General features: G+C 44.9%; 1 protein-coding gene across 1 annotated transcript in view; it reads left to right on the forward strand.

Moving 5' to 3' along the window:
* The window catches only part of SAMD12 (sterile alpha motif domain containing 12), a 325551-nt gene that overhangs the window by 284442 nt on the left and 15647 nt on the right, over positions 1–25462 (forward strand). The window contains exon 5 of the mRNA XM_087706751.1: positions 11996–12078. Within this exon, the coding sequence (XP_087562877.1) occupies positions 11996–12078 (83 nt within the window). The remainder of the gene's footprint in view (positions 1–11995; positions 12079–25462) is intronic.

The following is a 25462-nucleotide window of genomic DNA, read 5'->3' on the forward strand; positions in this document are numbered from 1 at the left end:
CTGGCAGATGGTTAGCTTATCAGATTAGGAAAAAAAGGAAAACTCGAAATATATCTAAACTGATTTACAGAGGGAAGGAGGTGTTCCAACAGGAAGAGATTCAAAAGGCTTTCTGGGAATTTTTTACAGAACTGTATAAAGGGGATAAAATTAATGGTTTAGACATAGACAAATATTTAGACAAGGAGAAAATACCTTCAGTTAGAGAAGAACACAGGCAAAAATTGAATCAACCAATAACCTCGGGGGAAATCCTGCAGGTAATTAAGCAATTAAAGCCAGGGAAAGCACCAGGTACAGATGGCTTGACAGCGGTTTACTATAAAAACTTACAGTTAGAAATGGTAGAACCTCTTAGAGAATTATTTAATATGATTCAAACGGAAGGTAAAGTCCCTCCATCTTGGAAGACAGCGTTTATATCTTTGATACCCAAAGAAGATCAAGATACTACTCAACCCAAAAATTATAGACCCATTTCATTACTGAATGTAGATTATAAAATTTTTACTAAAATATTAGCAAATAGGTTAATGTTGGTCATTCAACAATTGATACATACGGACCAAACAGGTTTTATACAAGGGAGACAGATGAAAAGTAATGTCAGATTAATTATTAATGCATTAGAATATTTGGGAAAGAACAACCAGATCCCTGCTGCGTTTATATTTTTGGATGCTGAGAAGGCCTTTGATCGAGTTAACTGGCAATTTCTGCTGAAGATATTGCAAAAAATGCAGATAGGAGATAATTTTTTACAGTCAATTAAAGCAATATACCAACAGCAAACAGCACAAATCATAGTCAATGGAAGTCTAACAGACTCTTTTCAAATTGGAAAAGGTACAAGACAGGGCTGTCCTTTGTCCCCATTATTGTTTATTATAACTTTGGAAGTATTGTTGAATAAAATACGGGGCGTGGATGGTTTAAAAGGGATCAAGATTAGGCAGCAAGAATATAGAGTCCGCGCTTTTGCGGATGGTTTGGTTATAATATTGGAACAACCGCAGGAATCCAGTATGGTTTTAATGAATATGATTAATCAATATGGTCAAGTGTCGGGCTTTAAAATAAACTTAGGAAAAACCAAAATATTAGCTATAAATATGAATATTAAACAAAAGGAAGAATTAGGAGTGATGCTAGGATGTGAGGTAGTTAAAAAAGTCAAATATCTTGGAGTTAACATTTTAACTTCAAATGGGAAATTATATAAGCATAATTATGAACCACTTTGGCATAGCATACAGACAGAGATGAAAAAATGGGAGAAATTGCACCTATCTTTGCTGGGTAGGATAGCGGCAGTGAAAATGAACATTCTACCAAAATTTTTATTTCTCTTCCAAATGTTACCTATACTAAAAAAAGATGCGAACCTTTTAGAATGGCAGAAGGGTATTAACAAATTTGTGTGGGCAGGAAAGAAGCCGAGGGTAAAGATGAAAATAATGCAAGATGCACGTGAGAGAGGAGGATTGAAACTACCTAATTTAAAACTATATTATGATGCAGTGGCATTATCTGTAATTAGTGATTGGATTCACTTAACCAATGATAGAATATTGAACATTGAGGGACACGATCTGCTATTTGGTTGGCATGCTTACCTGTTATTCAACAAAAAATTGGATAAGAACTTTAAAAGTCATATTTTAAGAAATGCTTTATTGCGGGTCTGGAAGAAATACCAATATAAATTAAATGACAAGATACCCATGTGGGCAATTCCTAGACACACAATTGAAAATATGAATACAGCACAAAAACAGGACAGAATTACTTACAGACAGCTTCTTACCTCGGAAAGGGGGGTATTACAATTAAAATCTTTAGAGGTATTAAAAGAGGAGAAGGTAGTTCAAACATGGTTCCAGTATGGGCAATTACAGGCTAGGTGGAAAATAGATCAAAAAATTGGTTTTATTCAAGTTGAGGATAATCTGTTTAAACAAATAAGAGATCAAAGCTTAATGCATATAAAGAGGATATATAATGTATTAATACAGATGGATTCGGAAACAGAATTAGTTAAAGATTGTATGATAAAATGGGCTCAAAATATTGAGGAACCAATAATGTTGGATACATGGGAAAGAATCTGGGTAAGAAATGTGAAATTTACACAAGCTCAAAATCTGAGAGAAAATTTTTACAAGATGTTCTATAGATGGCATTTAGATCCTAAAAAGTTGGCTTCTATGTATCCGAATGTACAGCCTAAATGTTGGCGGTGTGGTTCTCTCGATGCTACATATTATCATATATGGTGGACCTGCCAAAAGGTTAAGGCATTTTGGATAAAAATATGGTGGGTCATGCAAAATGTTTTTAAAAGAAGGATAAAGTTTAGTCCTCAGTTATTTTTACTAGGTATATGTACTGACTTTACAGTGGTAGAGACCAATTTGACTTTGCACCTGATAACTGCAGCAAGACTGTTGGTGGCGCAATATTGGAAGAAGGAAGACTTGCCTACAATCCAAGAATGGACATTGAAAGTAACAAACTTAGCTGAAATGGCTAAAATATCGGCATATCTCAAAGATCATTCAAATGAGAGATATAAACGAGACTGGAAAAAATGGATTGACTATATACAAAATAAATACGGGACTAAGAAATTCCAGTTAGCCTATGCTTAAGATCAGAAATGATTTAAACTGTTAAAAGTTAGTTCAGTAAGAAGAAGCTAAGGTCAATCTAGAATGTCATTAATTTCTTTATTTCTTTTTTCTCAATAGATTTTAGACTGTGTTAGTTAAAAATCCATACCGGGTACGGGTTCTGGGAAGTCGGGGGGGGGGGGGGGGGAAGGAGGAGGGGGGGTGGAGGGAGGGAGGGGTACACACAACAAAAAAAAATTGTACTTCAATGTTTTAATGATTGACAAATGACATATTTGTGTTTTTTTTTTTAAAGAAAAATAAAAAAGTTCTGTATAAGATTAGCTTAAGGTCATATGGTGGCCTTTGTGCTTGTCAATTATTTGAGCCTGATTTCAAATCTGATGACAACAACAGCTTTTTTTATGTGTTGTATAACAAACAGATATAGTTTAGTCTATATCTAAACAAAAAATATTTGGTATTCTGAAATGTTAAGTCTCTTACTGAATTGCATCATGAGTGAACCTCCGCTTTTTCATTCTAAAATCTCTCTCCACCTGTTAATCAATCAATCACGTTGGAATAAACTTGTATGAGGATAAGTTGTCAATTCTGGAATACTGCTTGAACAAGTAATAGATTTGTCCCAACATGAATCTCAGCTATAATTTTGACATAAATCATTATACCGCAGAGAAGAGACAGTAGAATTTAATTCCTGTATACCTGTGATGGTGAACCTATGCCACATGTGCTGGAAGTGGCATGCAGAGCCATCTCTCCGGGCACGCCAGCTGTCGCCCATTGCTTTTTCTTGTTCCGGCGCACACATGCTTTAAGCTAGGGATGTCCAATCTTGGCAACTTTAACCCTGTGGACTTCAACTCCCAGAATTCCTGCTTTAAATCCTCACTCTCTTTTGTGAAAAGACTGGTTATAGTCTGCCTGTAGAATTTTGAGAGTTAAAGTCCACAAGTCTTTAAGTTGCCAAGGTTGGACATCCCTAGTTTAAAGATTCAAATAGGTGTATTTGTACAGTAGAGAAGATTGCTGATCAGAATATCAAAACTGGTCTCTTGGCCAACAATGGGGATGATTCTCAGGTTTTATCAACACTTCCAACAAAGAATTAACATACAAGTTAAAAATGTAAGGGAGCCAAAATCTATCCTTGCTTCACTCTTAATGAGGAAAATGTCACAATAGATTTGCACAGTGTATTCTTTCCATGCAGTCTCATAATCAGTATCAAAAGTCATCACTGATAGAGGGAGCATCCAATTTTTCTCATAACCTATCTGTAGAAATCAAATCAAAAGTTGCCTTTAAGTCAATGAAGGCAAGAAAGATGATATCCTGAAGGGGATTAATGCATTTTTCTGTTACATCTTGAGGAATAAAACATTGAGCTAGTGTCAACTATTCCTCCTAAGGTAGTGCTCTCAGCTTGTTCTTCCACTGAGATATTGTCCTGCCTCATCCAATATCTACTACTTTTGCCTCCCATGCTCACCCAGCTGATAGAGTGAATACTCATCAGATTCGTCCTATCTGGTTTTTATCTAGTACTAGCTGGATAATCTGGCGTTGTCCGGGTGTTTATTTATTTATCCCAATCCTGTATTAGACAGGAAAAGGAATGCATTATATGTATAGTGTTGGCAATACTTAAATTAGTTAAAAATGTTTTCCCTGTGCCCCCAGAAGAGTTAAGAAAAATGATACCACCTTATTGTTTTGCTAACTGATCCATGATCATTTGGTATGGGTTTTTTCTGACCTTGATTTAGAACTGGCTTCTTGTCCACGATATATGCACTAAGTTGTTTGGCATTGTAGTTCGTTTCTGGTATGTAATCTGCGTGAAGTACGTGGTGTCAGTCTCATAGTGGTGTACACAGTCCGAGTTGCAGTCATGTTTTATTGATCATGGCCATACATTTGTCCTCAAGAATAATCAAAGCCTTGTTGAAAATGTCCCGACCAAATGTAATTTCTAATGTTGGATTTTCCCCCTTACCAGAGGGAGCCCCCTTGTGGAGTAATGTGAAGCCATCACCATGGCAGCTCCACTGTGCTGTACAGTAGAAGTCATTTTAAGGCACAACAGGCTGTATCTTAACAGAACACACAGTCATAGGGGTGTTAGGGGTATCTTACCCCCCACAGTATTTGTTTCCAGAGAGTAAGTCATCTGTGTACCAAGTTTGGTTGAAATTGCTCCAGGTGTTCCAGAGTTATGCTGGAACATACACACAGAGAGACAGACAGACAGACAGACAGACAGACAGACAAATAGATAGAGATATAAATGATGGATCTGTCATGGCTTCTCCATTTAATAACCAAGAAAGAAACCACTCAACTCCATTTTGCAGAATTAAGAGTACTTTTACTGATTACAAGTAATAAGAAGCTAAGCAAAGCTGGATCTGAGCAAAAGAGCACGAAAGCAAATAGATATCAATACATGATTCATTCCCCTTGGTACCCCAGTCCATAGTCCAATCGTATATCTCCACAGCTGTCAGGTGGGAGACATCTTCAAAAAGCATCATCAGGTTGGTATGCTGGACTTGGCGGGAAACTCCCCTCCTTCCACATGCGCAAACGAATGGTGAGAACAACTCCCAATTAACAGTCCTCCTGTACAGATTATTTCCCTCACCCAAATACCATGTCCCCCCCCTCCCCGTTTCAATGGCAGCGGAAAAGCAAGCAGCAAAACAGAGGCTGACAGGATCTCCATCAGCTCTCAAGGAAAGAGCAGTCACATTTACCTTGAACAGATCTGCTGAAGTCAGATCACCCTCAGTTGCTTTGCCTTGGGTTTTTCAATTGTAAAATAAGTTTAACCATCTCAGAAGAAGGAATAGAGAATCAGTCTTTTGACTTCAGAGTGACATTATGTGAAAACTGAGACATTTGGAGCATCGCTGAGCAAGATATGAAAATATTCAACCCAAGCCTGCACACTTTCAATGTCTTTTCCTTTCTCCGCCTTAAGCTAAGACTACCAAGACCACCATGTGGTGTGGAACAGCAAGCTGCTTGAGAAAATTACAGGAGCCCGTGTTGCTTCATTTCTCCTCCCATCTCAGCCTTTTCTCCAGCGTCAGCACGGCCAGAGTTGCCAATAAAAGAACAACCTTAAACCAGTTGACTGCTCCTTAGCGAGCACAGCAAGCATAAAATTGCTGTCCAAGCATCCTGCAGGTATCTTAACCAAGGTCAAAATGAAGTGAAAAGGCATCACCATTATCACCCCACTTCCTTTTAACTGAGATAGGGCAAGATGATATGATGACTTCTCAAGCTTCACATTAATTGGATCAGGTCTCTCAACTACCATTAAGATACTTTGGGCAATCCTGAACTTGGATAAAGCTTCCCAGCATGGGTTGGTTAAAAGTGAATGTCATCATTACTATCCCAACAGGTTATAACCATGGACAGTTAAGATTGATGCCCTGCCTTACGGTCACTTCCCCCCCAGATTTTTTGTGGTGGAATGGTAAATTTTGCTTTAAATGTCCCACAATCAATTCTAAGTGGCAACTGGGCATTTACATTCTTTATATCCCAGTCCTGTCTAGTTCCTAATATAATTAACAGTAATATCAAAGGATTGCCTTTGGTAAAATGGAGGTTGAGGAAAGAATGAGCCTGTCTTTTTCCTAATATTCCACAATAGCAATAGCAATAGCAGTTATATTATATTTCATTTCATTTATTGACTTTCTAGGCCGCCCAATCCCGAAGGACTCCGGGCGGCTTACAGAAATGAAAATTATTTTAAAAAGAATTAAAACAATGAGACACAACAAAGTTAAGAAAAAGCACAACATACACCCAATCAGAGAGGGGCCGGACCTCAATCAAGAGGTCAAGGGCCCCAGGCCTGCCAGAAAAGCCAGGTTTTAATAGCTTTGCGGAAGGCCATGAGAGTAGGTAGGGCTTTCAGCCCTCTCTAAGCGGTTTACAGAGTCAGCATATCGCCCCCACACTCTGGGTCCTCATTTCACCCACCTCGGAAGGATGGAAGGCTGAGTCAACCTTGAGCCGGTGAGATTAGAACCGCTGAACTGCAGATAGCAGTCAGCTGAAGTGGCCTGCAGTACTGCACTCTAACCACTGCACCACCTCGGCTCAATCAAAACACATTCTTGTAAACATAGAACAGAAAGGACATACCTTGCCTTCTCATCACATTTTATGAGTTATCTTGGTATACCTGTGGACTAGTTGCAGGGGGAGGGGATGGTTTTGTGATTGCTGCCACTGGTTGTGCAAATGGAGCTTTGCATATTCACCCACTGCGTATGCAAACTGGTTCCCAATAGTCCACGGAACGGAACCAGGCCATGGACCAGGAGTTGGGACCTGATATACAGTATGTGATAACCCAAGACAAGGTACAAAGATCAAACTCCCCTTTAATGCTCCATACATTCCCTCAAATGCTCCCACATTCTTGGCATGTCCCAGAGGAAAGTGCATGTGTGTGTGTGTGTGTGTGTGTGCGCGCGCGCGCAAGCACGCACGCACACACACACACACACACACACCAGCCTCTGGCTGCACCCAGTCCAGTAAAACAAAGCAACAGGGAAACGAGTCCATGAAACAAGGAACAAACAATGAATCCACAAACCAAGGAACAAGCAATGAGTTCAAAAAATCAGGAACAAGGAACTGGGTCCACAAAGTCAGGAAGAAGGCACTGAGTCACAAGTAAGGGAGAAGCAAGCAGTCCTGCAAACACCATTTGTCTGAACTGGTACACCCAACTACCAATTAAGCATTTGTTCCTGACAAATGCTCCTCCCACAGCATCTCCCTAAATCTCAGTCCCCAAGTGTGCCTTGTGAAGAGAGCAGGGTGCTCTCCTCCCGAGTCGTCGGGTCGGCCTGCGCTGTTCCCACCTCCTCTCCACTCTCCATGCTTGGGGATCAGGAGGGGGCAGTCCTTGTTCATTGCCTGAGTTCTGTTGCTCCTCATGTCTACTGCTTGCCCTCTCTTAGTCATCCTGCCCCCATTCCTTCCTACTAACAAGCCATCCCAATCCTGAGGGGGCCTGGTTACCTCGGTTTGCTCCTCCCCACATTCAATCCGAAGCCAACAAAGTTGCCCCCTCGATCTCTGTCAGCTCTAGCTCAGGCTCGTTCTCCACAGATTCAGGCCCCCATGGGGGGGGATGACACAGTATTTCCATCCTCAGGAAAATATTGTTTGTTCTGTTGGTACAATAGACTTATAGTAGCACCATTGTGCTTTGAAACTGTATGGTCATAACCAGTGGTGAGTTTCAAAAATTTTTAGAACCTCTTCTGTAGGTGTGGCCTGCTTAGTGGGAGTGGCTTGCAGGCCATGAGACTGAGTGGGAGTGGCTTGGCTTCATGTGACTGGTTGGGCATGGCCAACTTGTAAAATGTGGTGAAACTCACTTAACAACGCTCTTGCTTAGCAACCAAAATGTTGGCTCAGAAACTCTGGCATTTGAAGCACGTAAGTCTTAAAGCTGTCAAGTTACAAGTCCCTTGCACCCCTAAACCTTTAGGGAAAAAAACCCCAGGAGTGTTCAAACTTGACAGCTTTAAGACTTGTGGACTTCAACTCCCAGAATTCCTCCTCTCGCTCTTCATCTTGATGACGTGCGGACTGGCGGTGGGGGGAGCTGGAACCGGTTCTAAACAGCACTGTAGGTTTGTGGAACCTCTTCTATAGAAGAGGTTAGAACTGGCAGGAACCCACCCCTGGGCATAACATCCCAAAGATGCTTTTCAAAAGAAAACCGGACTTCCTTCTTTCTCTCCCCTGCCAAAGATATTTTGCTTCTCATTCAAGAAGTTTCTTCAGTTCTGGCTGAATGGCGAGCAATGGAAGGATTTATGTTCCTTGGGAGTCATTGACACTCTGAAGGTCGGTTATGGGACAACCATGACCTGGATAATTGAGACTCTTCATAAACATGTATGGCCATAATTTTCAACTGTTTCTGGAAAATTTTTGACTTCTTCTTATTCCAATACACTTCTTCTTCTTATGTCCAATTTGATATTGGTAGCCACAGGTCATTGGGTGCTTTAATAAGGCCTGTTCTCTCATACATATGACAACATATGTCAATCATAATAATGATTATTCCTATTACTCATCTGCTCACATATTTGTTTCAGGGCTGGTGCCTTTAGTACCATCCATGGAGATCCATGAATGCCTCTTCCTGAGAGGATAGGACAATTTCTAGAGAGAAGGCGGCCTCAGGCAAATTTTTCAAAGGGACACATTTTTTCAATGGTATCTTTTGCTTTATTGGTACGAAGGCTCAAAGTAGCAATAGCAATAGCAGTTAGACTTATATACCGCTTCATAGGGCTTTCAGCCCTCTCTAAGCGGTTTACAGAGTCGGCATATCGCCCCCACAATCTGGGTCCTCATTTTACCCACCTTGGAAGGCTGGAAGGCTGAGTCAACCTTGAGCCGGTGAGATTTGAACCGCCGAACTGTAGATAGCAGTCAGCTGAAGTGGCTGCAGTACTGCACCCTAAGCATGTTTCCCTAAAAGAGCAGGGTTCATGTTTGGAGACTCTTGTATCACTAGACACCTACTGACAAGGTTATACTATATTATGGTTCTTTGAAAAGTCGACAAATGCAGAGGGAACAAAGTTTTGTCTTCTGGTGTCTATAGTAGACTTTTGGAGTTGGTTGTATTCAGCGGAACTATCTGCCTATATCCATGATGGCGAACCTAAGGCATGCGTGCTACAGGTAGCATGCAGAGCTCTCTCTGCGGGCATGCAAGCCGTCACCCAGCTCATGTGTGCATGCCTCCCGCTGGCCAGCTGATTTTCAGGTCTTTGCTGCGAATGGGTGGGGAGCGGGGCGTATGTTGGAGACACACTTGCATGCACACAAGGGGATCACGCGCACATGCACCGGGTGGGGGGAGAGTGGGGGTGTGGTGCGGGGAGGCCCATGGTCCATTTTTGCCCCCAGGAGGCTGCAGGGAGCCCTACTAGGCCCAAAATGGGGCACAGCGGGTTGTGCGTGTATGCTCAGGGGGAGGGGGGTTGTGTGCGCATTGCATTATGGGTGCTTTTGGCATGTGACAACAAAAAGGATAGCCATCAGTGGTCTATGTATTTCTCAGGCAACTACAAGTCTTTTGCCCTGTTGCTTGAATTGACACAACAATGTGGACATGGAGTGAATAGAAATCAGATACATTTGGGTTTTGGTGTCTCTTTTAAGAGTGAAGACAAGTTTACATTAAGCTATTTGCATTCCCATATATCACTTATTGCATAACCTTCTGGGTCATGATTTTCTGTGGATTGTCCTTGTATTCCGGTGGACAGAAATATTATTCATTTCAGTCCATTCTTCTCCTATGCAAGAGAAGAAAAAAAAAACATTTTTCTCATACCATGTTGGGCAAAGTTATCATAGTTTGCTCCATTTCTCCAGTCAGCTAAGGGTGTTTTAAGTATTAATGTAAATTCCAACCCTTTTGTATTGCACTTAACACCAGTATGAAAGAGTGAACCTTCTATCATGATGTTACAATAAACTTTCAATCATGGTGATTAGGAGAATATATGCTTTGCTTAAAAACTACCAGGAGATTCCTAAGATTTGGGTCTCTAAAATGCCCCAGTAGTTGGAAAATTTGCAGCTTCTGGTTTTGATTGAGGGTCTGAAGAGGAATTACGGGAAAGCTACATGATTTGAGAGTTATACATTATGCACAGTTACTACTTTCTTCTACTAAAGGAAATCTAATTGTATGCTTTCTGCTTCATGTTATCTTTTTTTCTTTTTAAAAAAACACATTAAAATTTAAAATCTTCCTTTACATGTTTACTTGTCAGTCATGTCAACATACTGATTTCTTATCTGAAGTTAGCTTGGATTCATTTTATTTTTTTCTTCTGCAGCCAATGGTTAACAACTTTCTAAAAGCCATACTTAATTTGCATCTTCGAGTACCAAACCTGGTCTCTGATTGGATTTATCTTTGCCTTATTGATTTAATGAATAAATAGTGTCATCTGTTGGCAACCTGTGTCATAGGTATATTATATTAGAAGTAAGTGCTTTGAATTGCTAAGGCTCATGGGAATAGTGAGTTATGTTCTTTAAGAATAGATATCCCATACATCAAAAAGCCTCAAAAAAAGAGGATGAAAATCTGGGTGCATCTTATACACTGAATACAGCATTTTGTTGCCTCCCAACCCCCCCCCCCTCCACCAAAAGGGCCCTGCATAGCTCCTGGGGGCTGGGGAGAGCAGAAATGAGTGGAAAACGGACCTTTTTTGCTCATTTTGCCCCCCCCCCCCCGGAGCACTCTACAAGCCTCCTAAAGGCTATGCATGCCCTTTTTTTGACAAAAAACAGACCCATTTTTGCAAAAAAAACGGGTCATTTTTTGCTCATTTTTGCCCCTCCTCACCCACCCCTCCCAGGAGCACTCTACAAGCCTCCTAAAGGCTATTTATGCTCTTTTTAAAAAAGGCCGCTTTAAAAAAAGGGGCTGTTTTGGGGAGGTCTGCAGAGTGCAAAAACTTCTTTTTTTTAAATTTGCCTCTTCAAAATCTTGGTGTGTCTTATAGTCCGGTACGTCTTATACTCTGAAAAACATGGTACATTTTGAGGTTTTGCTGGATTATTTTTCACTAAAGAGAACAGGTGTGCGCTTGTGAGTTCCACCAATTTTTTCAGTGTTTTGATGATTGCTACTGAAGTACAGATAGTTCTTGACTTACAACCAGTATAGAGCCCAAACCTTATATGGCTAAATGTGACGTTTGTTAAGTTTGTTATAATGACTTTTCTTGCCAGAGTTGTTAAGTGAATCACTGCAGTTATTCAGTTAATGACGTGGTTGTAAAATGAATCTGGCTTCCCCATTGACTTTGCTTGTCATGAGGTCGATCATTTGATCACATTGGATACTGCAACCGTCATAAATACGTTGACAAGCATCCAAAATTTGATGACGTGACTATGGGGATGCAGCAATGGTTCCAAGTGTAAAAAATGGCCATAAATCACTTTATCCAGTGGCGTTGTAACTTCGAACAGTCACTAAACTAAGGGTTGTAAATTGAGGACTGCCTGTAGTGTGAAAATACAAATTATCATCGGTGTGTGAATATACAGGTCACCACTGATACTTCAGTTACAGGTAAGTAACCATTCTTATCTCTATCAAATTTCTCTATGTATCCTTCAGAATCCTTCAGCTGATGATGTTACCTAGTCTCGTAATGAAACGCTCAGAAACCAAATTGAAACAAGCTTGGAGAACAAAGCCACTGCCAAAATCTAAAACCCGAGCTACAAGTATTTTCTATTATTTCATCCTTCAGAATTTTCTAAATCCTCTGACTGGAAGCTGGCAAAGGCAGAGCAACACCTTGTACAGAGACAAAGCTTGCCACCACTTCAGAAGGTGAGTAATTGTGTGCCTTCGCTCACGCTCTATCTCCCCTCAGTGTTCACTGGATAACCTCTTCAAAGCTGAGGCAGGTAGAATTACTCACTGACTAGAAATGGTTGAGAAGATTCGTGGTTTGGGTTGTAGGATTTGGCAGGGGACTCTTCTCCGAGCTTGCTGTTTAGCTCCCAGATGTTTCGTTACCAAACTAAGTAACATCTTCACCAGGGGGTTTGGTCTCATTCAGCTTCTTCTCTGCTTATCTAGGTCCTGTGTGGTGTTGTGGTCAGTTGGTCCAGTGGTGGGATTCAAAAACTTTTGCTACCGATTCTGTGGGCGTGGCATGGCTTAGTGGGCATGGCAGGAGAAGGATACTACCAAATCCCCATTTCCTCCAGATCAGCTTGGACTCGGGAGGCAGAGAATAGATGGAGGCGGGGCCATCCAGAGGTGGTATTTACCGGTTCTCCGAACCACTCAAAATTTCCACTACCAGAATTGGTCAGAACCTGCTAAATACCACTTCTTGAGTTGGTTGCGTGACCAACGGTTTGTAGAGTGCTCACTGATTCCTCTGTGGGAAGAACTGAAAGGAAGTGAACAAGATTTGTTGTAAGAAAGCAACCTGCTCCCTTAACAGGTTACTTGAGGTCCCATGACTTTTAATACACTTGTAAGCAATGTATAGCCCTCCAGATATTGCTACACTTCATGAACACCCAGTATGTGGTAATGATGAAAGTTCAAAAGCCTCTAAAGTTTTCACATCTCTGCTCTAACTAGTTAATTATCTTATTGGTGGTTCTCACTGATAAAGACTTTATATACTTCATGCTGATAAAAGAGTTTATGAACCATCAGATGGATTTGTAATTGGCTGACAAACTGTACTCAAGAAGTAGTCCTTAATGCTACTACATCTACACAGAGGGAAGTAAACATTGGGGTACCACAAGGTTCTCTCTTAGGCCCACTACTCTTCAATATCTTCAAAACACCTTCAGATGAAAGAATAGAAGGGGAACTTACCAAATTTGAGGATCAGAAGTGGTATTCAGCAGGTTCTGACCAGTTCTGGAGAACCGGTAAATGCCACTGGCTCTGCCCCCATCTATTCTCTGCCTCCCAGATCCCAGATGATCGGGAGGAAATGGGGATTTTGCAGTATCCTTCCCCTGCCATGTCCACCAAGCCACACCCACCAAGTCATGCCACGCCTACCAAGTCACGCCCACAGAACCAGTAGTAAAAAAATGTGAATCTTACCACTGTTGCGGATGATACTAAGCTGGCAGGAATAGCCATCAACCTAGATGATAGTCTCAAAATCCAGATGGATCCAGATTTATACACTGGGGCCTAGCTAACAAAATCAAATTCAATGTAGAGAAAAGTAAAGTCCTTAGGTAAGTACACTTAGGCAAGAAAAACTAAAAGTACACCTATAGACTGTGTAAAACCAGGATTAATAGCATTAACTGTGAGAGGGATCTTGGAGTCTTAGTGGACAATCAATTAAATATGAGCCAACAGTGTGCGATGGCAGTAAAAAAAGCCAACACAATCCTAAATTGCATTAGGATTAATGCAATCAATAATATAATCAAGATCAAATGAAGTACTAATACCACTCTATAAAGCCTTAGTAAAACCACACCTAGAGTACTGAATCCAGTTTTGGTCACCACACTATAAAAAGATGTTAAGACTCTAGAAAGAGTGCAGAGGAGAGCAACCAGGATGATTAGGGGACTGGAGACTAAAACATATGAAGAACGGTCACAAGAACTGGGCATGGCTGGTCTAGTGAAGGGAAGGACCAGGGGAGACATGATACTAGTCTTCCAATATTTGAGAGGCTGCCACAAAGAGGGGGGGGGCAAGCTATTTTCCAAGGCACCTGAAGGGGAGACAAAGAATAATGGATGGAAACTGAACAAGGAGAGATTCAACCTGGAAATAAGGAGAAATTTTCTGACAGTGAGAGCAATCAACCAATGAAGCAGCTTGTTTTTGGAAGTTGTGGGAGCTTCATCACTGAAAGCTTTCAAGAAGAGACTGGACTACTATCTGTCAGAAATGGTGTAGGGTGTTCCTGCTTAGCCAAGAGGTTGGACTAGATGACCTACAAGATCCCTTTCAACTCTGCTAATCTGTTAAATCTGTTAACCTCCTGCATAAATTTTACAAATTCCAGCATTGCTTTTTTGGAATTGACAAGATGGAAACGTTCTATGGATGGATTCTAGTTGAAGGCTATTCAATCAAAGTTTGTATCCATAAGTTTTTTTTAAAGTGCCATAGACAAGCAAATTCTTACTTCTAAGCAAACCTAGTCAAAAAGTTTTCTAACACTGCTCTTCATGGAACACATCACACAATTTTGATGAGCCATGATTGACAAATGTATTCTCAGTAAAGGAGAGATTTCCCCCCCCCTATTTTTGTCACTTAGCCATTCTATCTGCTGTGCAGGTAGCAGATATAATTCATCACAGTTGAAGGAAAATGCACGTGTGTGTGATTGGAGGCAGAAGAAAGGATATTGCATCTGTAGATGGAGTCAATCATTTATTTCGCCCTACTAGAGACTTCTTTTTATAGCGTCATTCTGGGTCCAGCTAAAAGAATATATGGCAAAAATGAATGAACAAAGCAGATGGTGGAATTGAAATAAGGACCACTTAATTCCATTTCCTAGTTTGTGGCATTCTGGAGACTGAGGGGAAGCTGAATAACATGGGGCTACAAATGTAAACCCATTGGGACTGACATGATGTTGATGTTACCTTTCAACCAGAGGTGGGTTCCTACCGATTCAGCCTGGTTCAGCCAAGTAGGTAGTAACTAGGCTGGCCACGCCCCTGAACTAGTTCTATTGTAGGTGCCACCATCTTGGGTTTTTTTTACTACTGCGCATGCGCACATAGCGTGCATCAAGTGAGAGCAAAGTGCATCCCTGGGTGAAACCAGCAGTAACAGAAGCCAGAAACCACTCCTGCCTTCAGCCATGTGCGACTCTTGGTGATTTTATGGACTGGGTCTCTCTATATCTTCCAATCTTAGACTACTTCTTTGAATTGTTCTATGCTGTGGCCAGTGTCAGCTTTGACGGTGTCCATCCACCGTATTCTTTGGTGGCCTGGGTGCCTTTGGCTGCTAACTCTTGCAAACATAATTGCTTTCTCCAATGAATTTCCCCACATCATCATCCTCTTTTAACAACCTCATAATCCCTTGCTGTCCAGATGCCCTTCTTATTTCTAATGCAGAGGTTTTTTTTTCCCCAGCAGATACATTCACATTGTGCAAGAGGAAAAAATACCTGCCTAAACCTAGGATTGAACTCACAGCCTCCTGACTTTGAGACTAGAGCTCCCCCTCTAGGCCACCGCACCACTCAAATGAATTTTCCCGCATGACATGGCCAAAATAAGTGAGATGCAGTTGTGAGATTTTGCCTTCCAGTGAGATATCTGGTGTTACGCAGAAGGATTAGACTGGAACAATGGTTTCCTCAGTTGAGAATTCTGCCTTTAGCATTACCCAGGCACCCATTTTGACCCAGAATCCCTTCGAGAATCCCTTCTATGGCTCATCCTAGGCATCCTTTCAGACAACCTAAAGAGGCAGCAAATTCCCGGCTCTTTAACTGATGAAGACATTTTTATTAGCACAGAAACCCACGAGCTTTTCTTGCCTGTGATGGACAAACAAGATCAATGTGTGTACTTAATGTTGGACAGTCATGGTGAGATTTCTTTGCTGCTTCATCTCAAGAAGCAAAAATGTCTTGGGATCATGGGGCATATATGGGTACTTACATCTCCTTAGGACCACAATTGAGCCCAAAATATCTGTTGTTAAGTGAGTTTTGCCCCCATCTTACAACCTTTCTTGCCACAGTTGTTCAGTGAAGCATTGCAGTTGATAAGCTAGTAAGCCGGTTGTTAAGTGATTTGCCAAGCATCTGAATTTTGATCACATGATCATGGGGATGCTACAAAACTCCTAAGTGTGGAAAATGGTCATAAGCATAAGATAAGGATTCACCCAGGTTGAGGAGAACCCATAGCTAATGTTATGGCCAGTTGAGAGAACCTTCAAACCCCACTCCTCACTGGCCCCTTTCACCTCTCCCAGGAGTCTCCATGTAGTCTGTTTTGGATGTGAGGTAAGTGCAGACCCCACACGGAGCCTCGGGAAGGGAGAAAAACAGGACTCCCAGAAGTTCCAGAATGGGACAGAAATGTCCCTCCACCATGGCCACACCCACCATGGCCACGCCCACCCAGCAACCAGGAAGAGAATCCATTGCTGAAATGTTTGTGTTGAATACTAGCGCGGGAAATATGAACGCGTGTATAAAGGACTCCTTTCCTGATTGGTTCCCGGGCGGGGCCGGTTCAATCTTCATCCTGATTGGTCGAGCTACTCGACGCCCCATTGGCTCCTCGTTCAAACCCGGGGGTATAAATGTTTGGCGCGAACCACGCCACGTTGAATCGCAGTTTACTATGAGCTGAATAAAGTCACTTCCTCATACTTCTTGTCGCGTCCTTCCCTTCGCTCCAAGATACAAAACTGGCGACGAAGGTGGGATACCGATTCCCGCGACCACGGAGAAGGACAGCCAGCTGCCACCGCGTCTGAACCAGCTAGCACGCTATCTTCAGACTGAGAACGCCGGCAGCGAACGCGAAGTTTTCTCCGTCCTTTCTCTCTCTTTCTCCGGCGCCACACCACGATGGCGTCATCGCTTCCTCCTTTCGCGCCATTCGGCGGAGCCACCGGAGAATCATGGGACGGGTTCATGGAGCGATTCGAGTGCTACCTGATCGCCTCGAAAAACCAGGCTCAGACCGACGAGGAGAAATGCAGTTTCTTCCTGTCCTGCTGTGAGCCATCCATGTTCGCCTCTGCGAGAGCCCTGGCCGCCCCGAGGCCAGCCTACAAACTTGGGTGGGCCGAGCTGATGTCCAGGCTGAGGAACCACTACGCTCCTTCACCCTCTCTGTTTGCACGCCGTTTCGCTTTCCGCCGCCGAGTGCAAAGGGCCAACGAATCCATTAGCCATTTCCTAGAGGCTTTGCGCACCGTGGCCGCCCAGTGTGATTTCGCAGACCTGGAGGAGAACCTTGCGGAACAGTTTGTGTGCGGGGTCCGCGACGCACATTTACGCGGCCGATTACTCCGGAATCACAAGATTACCCTGATGCAAGCCGTGGAGATAGCGCGAGCAGCCGAACTCTCCGAACAATCCACGGCCGACATGGAACGCCTCCAGCTAAAACCCCCCGCACAAACCGCCGCGGGGCCGTCCACCCAGACGAACCTCGTCGACGATCTCTCCCCTGCCGAAGACGAGGAGGAGGAGGAGGAAATCGTCGGCCAGATGAGGATGCAGCCGAAGCAGAGGCCACCCCAGCAACCGCCGGCGCCCGTTCAGCCAGCCTCAAACGCACCTTGCCGCGGATGTGGCGGCCGCCACAGCCGCGCAGCCTGCCCGTACCGCTCTGCCGTTTGCCGCCGCTGCCGAGGAGAAGGGCACCTCGCCAGAGTATGCCGGGCTCCCCTGCCAGCTCCGTCGTTCATGCAGCCCAGCAACCAGCGCCCGGCGCCGCAACGCCGCCAGCAACCGCGTCCCGCGAGGCGCACTGAGGACTGCTACTCAACCTACCAGCCCTCCAGCGCCGACTGCGTGGTCTACCAGGCATCCCACGTTCCCGCGGGCCACCGGAAAATAAGCACCGCCGTCCGGCTCGAAGGTCAGCTTTGCCAAATGGAGGTGGACTCCGGTTCATCCCGTTCTCTCCTATCTTGGGCTTTGTTCTCCCGCCTTTGCCCCGGGGTTCCCCAGAGAAAGCTGCGCCCCGCCGGGGTCTCCCTCCTAGACTACCAGGGGAATGGGATTCCCACAGCTGGGATATACCACATCCGGGTGGAATACGGGAATTTTAAAGGGAAACTCCCAGTTTTAGTCGTTAGGAACAACCTGCCCGCTCTCCTGGGGTTGGAATGGTTCTCCGCCTTGGGCCTCACCATAGAAGGGGTACACAGGGTAGTTCCCCTCTCCGTAGATAGCGCCCTAGACGAGTTCTCAGACGTGTTCGATGGGAAATTGGGTTGTTACAAGGGTACCCCCATTTCCCTCTGCCTCGATCCCCAGGTCGCTCCCGTTAGACTAAAGGCACGCAGGGTCCCTTTCGCATTGAGAGCAAAGGTAGACGCGGAACTTGATAAGCTTATTGAGCAAGGGGTACTCGAGCCCGTAGATCACGCCCGTTGGGAAACCCCCATAGTCCTCCCGGTCAAACCCGACGGATCGGTGAGGATATGTGCCGACTACAAGTCGACCATCAATTTGGCCCTGCAGGCAAACCCGTATCCGGTTCCCGTAGTGCAGCACCTACTCCACTCTTTAGGTCAGGGCCGCATTTTCGCCAAGCTAGATATGGCACAGGCCTACCAGCAGCTTCCCGTAGACGACGATGCGGCTACAGCCCAGACCATCGTCACCCACCGCGGGGCCTTCCGTTGCCGCCGCCTACAATTCGGCGTCTCGGTCGCCCCTGGGATTTTCCAGAGCCTCATGGAGCGGCTGCTCCATGGGCTCCCAGGCGTCGTTCCCTACTTCGACGACGTCCTGGTTGCAGCCCCCAGTCACTCGGAACTCCTGAAAACACTGCGGGAGGTCCTCACACGTTTTAGGGAGGCAGGACTGAAATTAAAGCGCAGCAAATGCGAAATTGCTGTGCCTAAAGTCGAATTCTTGGGGTTCCTCATTGATGCACAAGGCATCCACCCCACTCCTTCCAAGGTTGCCGCCATCAAAAACGCACCCGCACCCACCTCTAGGGCGGAATTACAGGCCTTCCTGGGGCTTTTAAACTTCTACGCCCCTTTTATCCCCCACAAGGCGTCACTAGCTGAGCCGCTACACCGACTACTGGACCGGTCAGCGGCCTGGAAATGGGGTAGCCGTGAAGCACACGCGTTCGCGGCTATAAAGGATATTTTAACTTCATCGGCAGTCCTAATCCAGTACAGCGATAGGATGCCTCTAGTTCTGACTTGCGACGCCTCCCCCTATGGCGTAGGGGCGGTTCTGAGCCACATCCTCCCGAACGGCTCAGAAGCCCCCATAGCTTTCTATTCCCGGACACTCTCCTCCACGGAGCGGAACTACAGCCAAATCGATAAAGAGGCCCTGGCTGCAGTCTCCGGCATTAAGCGGTTCCATGACTACCTCTACGGTAGGAATTTCACCCTGGTCACGGATCACAAGCCCCTCCTGGGGCTGTTGGCGGGCGACAAGCCAACTCCCCCCATTTTGTCCCCCCGCATGACTCGGTGGACGGAGTTCCTAGCAGCGTATTCGTATACGCTGTTATACCGTCCGGGCAAACAGCTAGGGCACGCAGACGCTCTAAGCCGTTGCCCTCTGCCAGAGACGGACACAGCCCACGTGCCCGCGCTCTCTGTTCTGTCCATCGCCGAATCCGACCTCCCCGTCTCGGCCGCGGACGTTGCAGCCTACACAAAGGCTGACCCCGTCCTATCTCAGGTTGCTTCATGGGTTTTGAGGGGGTGGCCCACGGAAAAGGTAGCGGAAGAATTCCGTCCATTTAAAGTGCGACAAGCCGAACTCGCCCTTCACGGGGGGTGTCTTGTCTGGGGGGATAGGGTAGTGATCCCCACAGCCCTGCGGGCACGAATCCTGCCTGCACTCCATAAAAACCACCCAGGCATAGCGCGAATGAAAGCTTTAGCCCGTAGCTATGTGTGGTGGCCCTTGCTAGATTCCGAAATCGCAGATTACGTAGGCCGATGTAGAATATGCCAAAATTCTAGGCCGAATCCCCCCACAGCCGCTCCTCGCGAGTGGGAAATCCCTAGAGGCCCATGGTCCCGTTTACATATTGATTTCGCCGGCCCCTTTCACGGCCGAAACTTTATGATAGTGGTAGACGCTTACTCTAAGTGGGTGGAGCTGGTAATCATGACCTCCACCACAGCGGAGAGTACAGTGAGGGCCCTGCGTAAGATGTTCGCTACCCATGGGTTACCGGATGTGATAGTGTCCGATAATGGGCCCCAGTTTACCTCCACCACGTTCCAAGAATTCCTGGCCCAGCAAGGAATCAGACACGCGGCCACAGCCCCCTATCACCCAGCTAGTAATGGCCGGGCGGAGCGCGCAGTTCGCTCAGCGAAAGAAGCCTTGGGCCGCATGGGCCAGGGCGACTGGCAAGAGAGAGTGGCGGCTTACCTCTTGAGCCAGCACTCCATACCCTGCCCAACGACTAATAAAAGTCCCGCGGAGCTCTTGATGGGTAGGAGATTGCGAACACCCCTAGACAGACTCCATCCACTTTACGCAGGGGATCTGCCGAGCAACCTGGGGGCCCTCCCTTCCCACGCGTTTAAGTTAGGGGATCCTGTATGGGCCCGCTCTTTTTCTGGGGATCCACGGTGGGTTCCCGCAACCATCACAGCCCTGACTGGCCCCTGTTCCTTCAGGGTCGGCCTGGCCGACGGAATACAATGGAGGCGCCACGTGGACCAATTAAGGCGTCGTCTTCCCGCGGAAACAGACGGCCCAAGTTCCTCAGACACCCGCTCTCAGCCGGAGCCACCTTCGTTGACTCTTTTCCCCACGGACCGTCTCCAACCGGGGAACGGGAGACAAGCCGATGCGAACTTTCCGAACAGGCGCACCTCACCCGGCTATTCCCTTCCTCGAACCCCTTATCGAGACTCTGAACCTACACCCCTACCGGACCGCACGGAGCCGTTACCGGACACTCCGGCCGCCACAGAAACACGGCCCCGGACAGACGGACTTCGGGCACGGGACCCGGGGCCAGCACTCTCTCACGGGACCGCACCGCAGGTTCACCGCCCCACCACAGACACGCCTCCGCCGGCGGCCCCCCCCCCGTCGACGGCCGCCGGGGAGCCACGAAGATCGGGACGAGAACGCCACCGTCCCGCCTACCTACAAGACTATGTTTGCCCTTCCTAAAGGAACTCTTTGACTGGGGGGGAGGGGTGTTGAATACTAGCGCGGGAAATATGAACGCGTGTATAAAGGACTCCTTTCCTGATTGGTTCCCGGGCGGGGCCGGTTCAATCTTCATCCTGATTGGTCGAGCTACTCGACGCCCCATTGGCTCCTCGTTCAAACCCGGGGGTATAAATGTTTGGCGCGAACCACGCCACGTTGAATCGCAGTTTACTATGAGCTGAATAAAGTCACTTCCTCATACTTCTTGTCGCGTCCTTCCCTTCGCTCCAAGATACAAAAGTTTGAAGCCCATCCCTGGTCATAAGTCACTTTTTTCAGTACCATTGCAACTTTGAATGGCCACGAAATGAACCATATGTAAATCAAGGACTACCTGTCACCTACAAAACTTTTAGGAAGGCTCTCAACATGGAGGAGGAAGAAAGACCTGGGTTCATGCTGGTCTAGGACAGCTTTAAACAATTCCAGTGTTTCCAAATAGCAAGCAGGTTTTCTGAAGCATTCCTTCCTTTTCCAAAAAAAAGCATTTCAAAAAGAGGTGCAGTTGGGTGTGTCCACAGGTGCGGGCAAGTTCAGATGTATTTTTCCATCCAAGGGGGCCAACTTTTAAAGTACAAGATGTTCAGTTCAGTACTGGTATATGGTAGAATAGGAGCCAACACCCTTTGTGTATTCTTCATTAATCTAGAAATGTCTCCCCATTCAAGGAAGGAATTGATTCGATTCCCCTCCCCAACTGCCTGTTGTTTCCTTTTCTTTCTTCTCTACACTTCCCCATTGTACTTTGAGGTGGTTTTTTTTCATTTTAACATTTCTGGTGATGATTCAACGATGAGAGTCAAAGCTAAACTTGGTGCTGCTTGGAGGCAAGGTGTGATCCGTAGTCTTGGCAGTGACACTAAGTAGAATAGAGGCATTCCTTTAAAAAAAAAAAAGGAAAGACTTCTGTATCACTGGGACTCATCCAGATTAGGGATTAGAGCTATAAATTAACTCCTCGGTCTAATTTCAAAATCTCTTTATGAGCAGTCAGTTTAGATCACTCTCCCTTTCCTAACAACCCAGTGGGAATGGGGAAAGAACAGAGGGAAAGAGACGGGAAATGAGTTGGCAGAGGAGATTAACCTGTTCATATTTTGCTTTGGACTCACCAAAATTGACTTTGACTCAAATCATTAGCCTGGGACCCACAACTGATTCACTTGAAGGAATTTAGCTATTAATAACCCCTCCCCCACCCCCCAAAAAATGGGTTTCATGTCTGGCCATGATTTATCTTACACTTTTAATTCAGATTGAAATAACTGACCTGCTGGACTGAACTGGCTTTTGAGATGAGAATTAGCTGTGTTCTGATACCTGCCTATCATCTACCTATCACCCATCTATCATTCATCCATCATTATCTATCTATCTATCTATCTATCTATCTATCTATCTATCTATCTATCTATCATCTATCTATCTATCTATCTATCTATCTATCTACCTACCTACCTACCTACCTACCTACTTACTTACCTACCTACCTATCATCTCTATCTACCTATCTGTCTACCTACCTATCCTCTAACTACCTACCTATCATCTATCTATCTCTTTTTACCTACTTACCTACCAGTGATGGGTTCCGTATCCCGTTGCAACCGGTATGGTGCAACGGGGCCGGGCATCCACCACATGCGCGCAGCACGCATGCAGCGCGCACATGCATACTTACCGCCCGCAACGGTTCATGACGCTCCAGCTGCTTGGCGGAGTATCACGCAGGCACCGTACACTCCATGCGTGTAAGCCCTGATTGGCTCAAATACAGTTAAGGAGGGCAGGAGGGCGTGCCCTCTGGAGCACCGTACCAGAACGGTACCTGGGGCTCCCAGCAGACACCGGTATGCCCATAACAGTCATATCCCACCACTGCTACCTACCTATCATCTATCATCCATCTAACTATCTATCTATCATCTATCTATCTATCTCTACCTACCTACCTACCTACCCATCATCTACCTATCATCCATCTATCATCTAACTATCTATCTATCATCTATCTATCTATCTATCATCATCATCTTCTTCTTCTTCTATCTTAATAATATTGAATGAAAGAAGCTACTCAGTATTAAAGAACACAGTGTTTCCATTTTGCAAATTAAGGTACTGCTTAGGACTCTGTGTGTTGACTACAAAGCTTCAGGCTTCCTCTAGGCTGCCTGGCACAGCATCCAGCTTACATTAGGATGAAAATCCAACACATTTTTAATGCTCCTAAAAGACCTAGGCACTGCACAGTTGATATAACAAGGTACTGCCTACAGGCATATTAATCTATTCGAAAGAGCAAAAGAAGTTGGAAAGAAGGACAGGGATAGATAGAAAATAGGATCACAAAACTAGCTTAGAATCTTTCAAGTCTGAGCAAAGTGAAATTCATAAGCTAACCAATCTTACGACTGTAGATGAGGAAGAAGGGAAGGCACAGGAGTGATCATCTTAAGAATGTCCATGCTGTTTCTGAATCCATATACCTACTTCTGGAATCAGCTCCTGAAATGTGGGAGTTAATTCATAAATTGTGACCTACAATTTCTCAAGGCAGAAATGCCAGTTAGGTTACCCACCCACTGCTTCTGGTATCAAGTCTAAGGAGTGCAAAGCAAGAGGTCTGCTCAGCTGCAAGAAAGTGGGGACAAAGAAGAGCTGGATATTGAAGTGGGCAATTGAACAGAAGGCAATTGACAGCTTAAAGTGACTTCAGCCGAGTATTTCTCTTGCTTAGTTTCTAGCAGCTTCTGTTGAGATCAGGCTGTGTAGTCTGACTAAGTTCCAGACAATTATGATTCTCTCTTTTTTTTGCATCACAACCAAGCAATACTAAGTATAAATATATTTCATAATCTTGCCAGTCTGGTTTTTCAAATCACTTCCTAAATATCTCTCCCAAAGTCCTTCAGAAATGGAACAACAATGGTGAAAGTGTGGATGCTGATGTAATCACTGCAACTTTTTTTTTTACAATTCTATTATTTCACAGCCATTATAAAAGGTTTCAGGTTAGTGTTCTAGACAAATTGCCAGACAGTTACAATGTATTTTAAGATCCAATTTGAGTCCTCCATGTCTTCTTCTAAAAGCCAAAGGAACTATTTGTCATTGTTGGAAGAAATGTCTATCTGAGTTCAGTTCCAAGTGGGGAAAAAGATACTGGATTCATGGAGACTGCTTGGAAAGATAATTTTAATGGTGGACAGGACCACATGGGAGGGAGGGAGGGAGGGAGGGAGGGAGGGAGGGAGGGAGGGAGGGAGGGAGGGAGAGAGAGAGAGAGAGAGAGAGAGAGAGAGAGAGAGAGAGAGAGATACCCTTTGTTAGGCTTTGAATTTGAGCTCGCATTCTGATTTATTGTCAGACTCCCATGCAGAAGCAACTCTGTAAGCTGTCCTGAGTCCCAAGGTTGGTTGACTCTTGCTGGGTGCTGATGGAATGAAAAGGCTTTGGGGTTCCTATTATGGCTCTGTCTGAAGGAGGTAGATCTTTGTTATGTAGAATAGACTGACCCAGGCCTTAATGGCCCATTGTCAAAGGTGGTGGGGCTGAGTTTCTGCTTCCCCTTTAGGGGAAATATTCTGCCCTTTGAATATTACCTAAAATATCTCATTTTCCTAGGAGAGGAGTGGGTGCTTATGTCAACTTTATGAGTTGACAGCTAATTTCCTACCCTGGGTAACATCACCAGTTCTGAAACAGCATTGATGATGTTACCTAGTTTGGGTAATGAAACGTCTGCAAGAAAACAAGAAAACTTAGAGAGCACCAAGGACCCCTCCCCATTTAAATCCTGAGCTACAAATATTCTCCTTTATTGGTATTGCATCTTTCTTTATCTAAGAAAGTTGGTCCAGGAACAAATGCATCAATTATAAGAAAGAGATGTTTAACTTCTGGGTTTATTATGGCTTCAGGAGGGATCGGAAGCCAGGAAAAAACAATTGACTCGTTATTATTACAGCCCATCATCTGGGCTGCAAAACTCCAGATGATCACCAGATGGCAGGAAGGAGATACAGAGAACGTTAAGTACCCCAGTCTGGCAATTCTCTGGATTTTGGCAGCCCAGGTAGAGTAACCCTGGGCATTAAACTTGGATCTCAAAGGTTTTCAGCACATTATCTTGTCCAGTAGCTTCAGTGTAATTAGAGGAACCCGAGTTCAGTGGCACTAAAGCAGCCTTTTAGCAGCGGATCAAGCAAGATCAGGATCCAATTTTGATAAGCTCATCCTTTTCACACCACAATAACTTTCACTTACCTGCTCCTGAGTGAAGAGAGAATATCAATTTAAGGCTGGCTCTGATCCCATTTAATTGCT

The sequence above is a fragment of the Thamnophis sirtalis genome, unplaced genomic scaffold (assembly GCF_051295495.1).
Source record: "Thamnophis sirtalis isolate CommonGarterSnake01/CBP01778 unplaced genomic scaffold, rThaSir2_p1.2 scaffold_2, whole genome shotgun sequence".
NCBI lineage: Eukaryota > Metazoa > Chordata > Lepidosauria > Squamata > Natricidae > Thamnophis > Thamnophis sirtalis.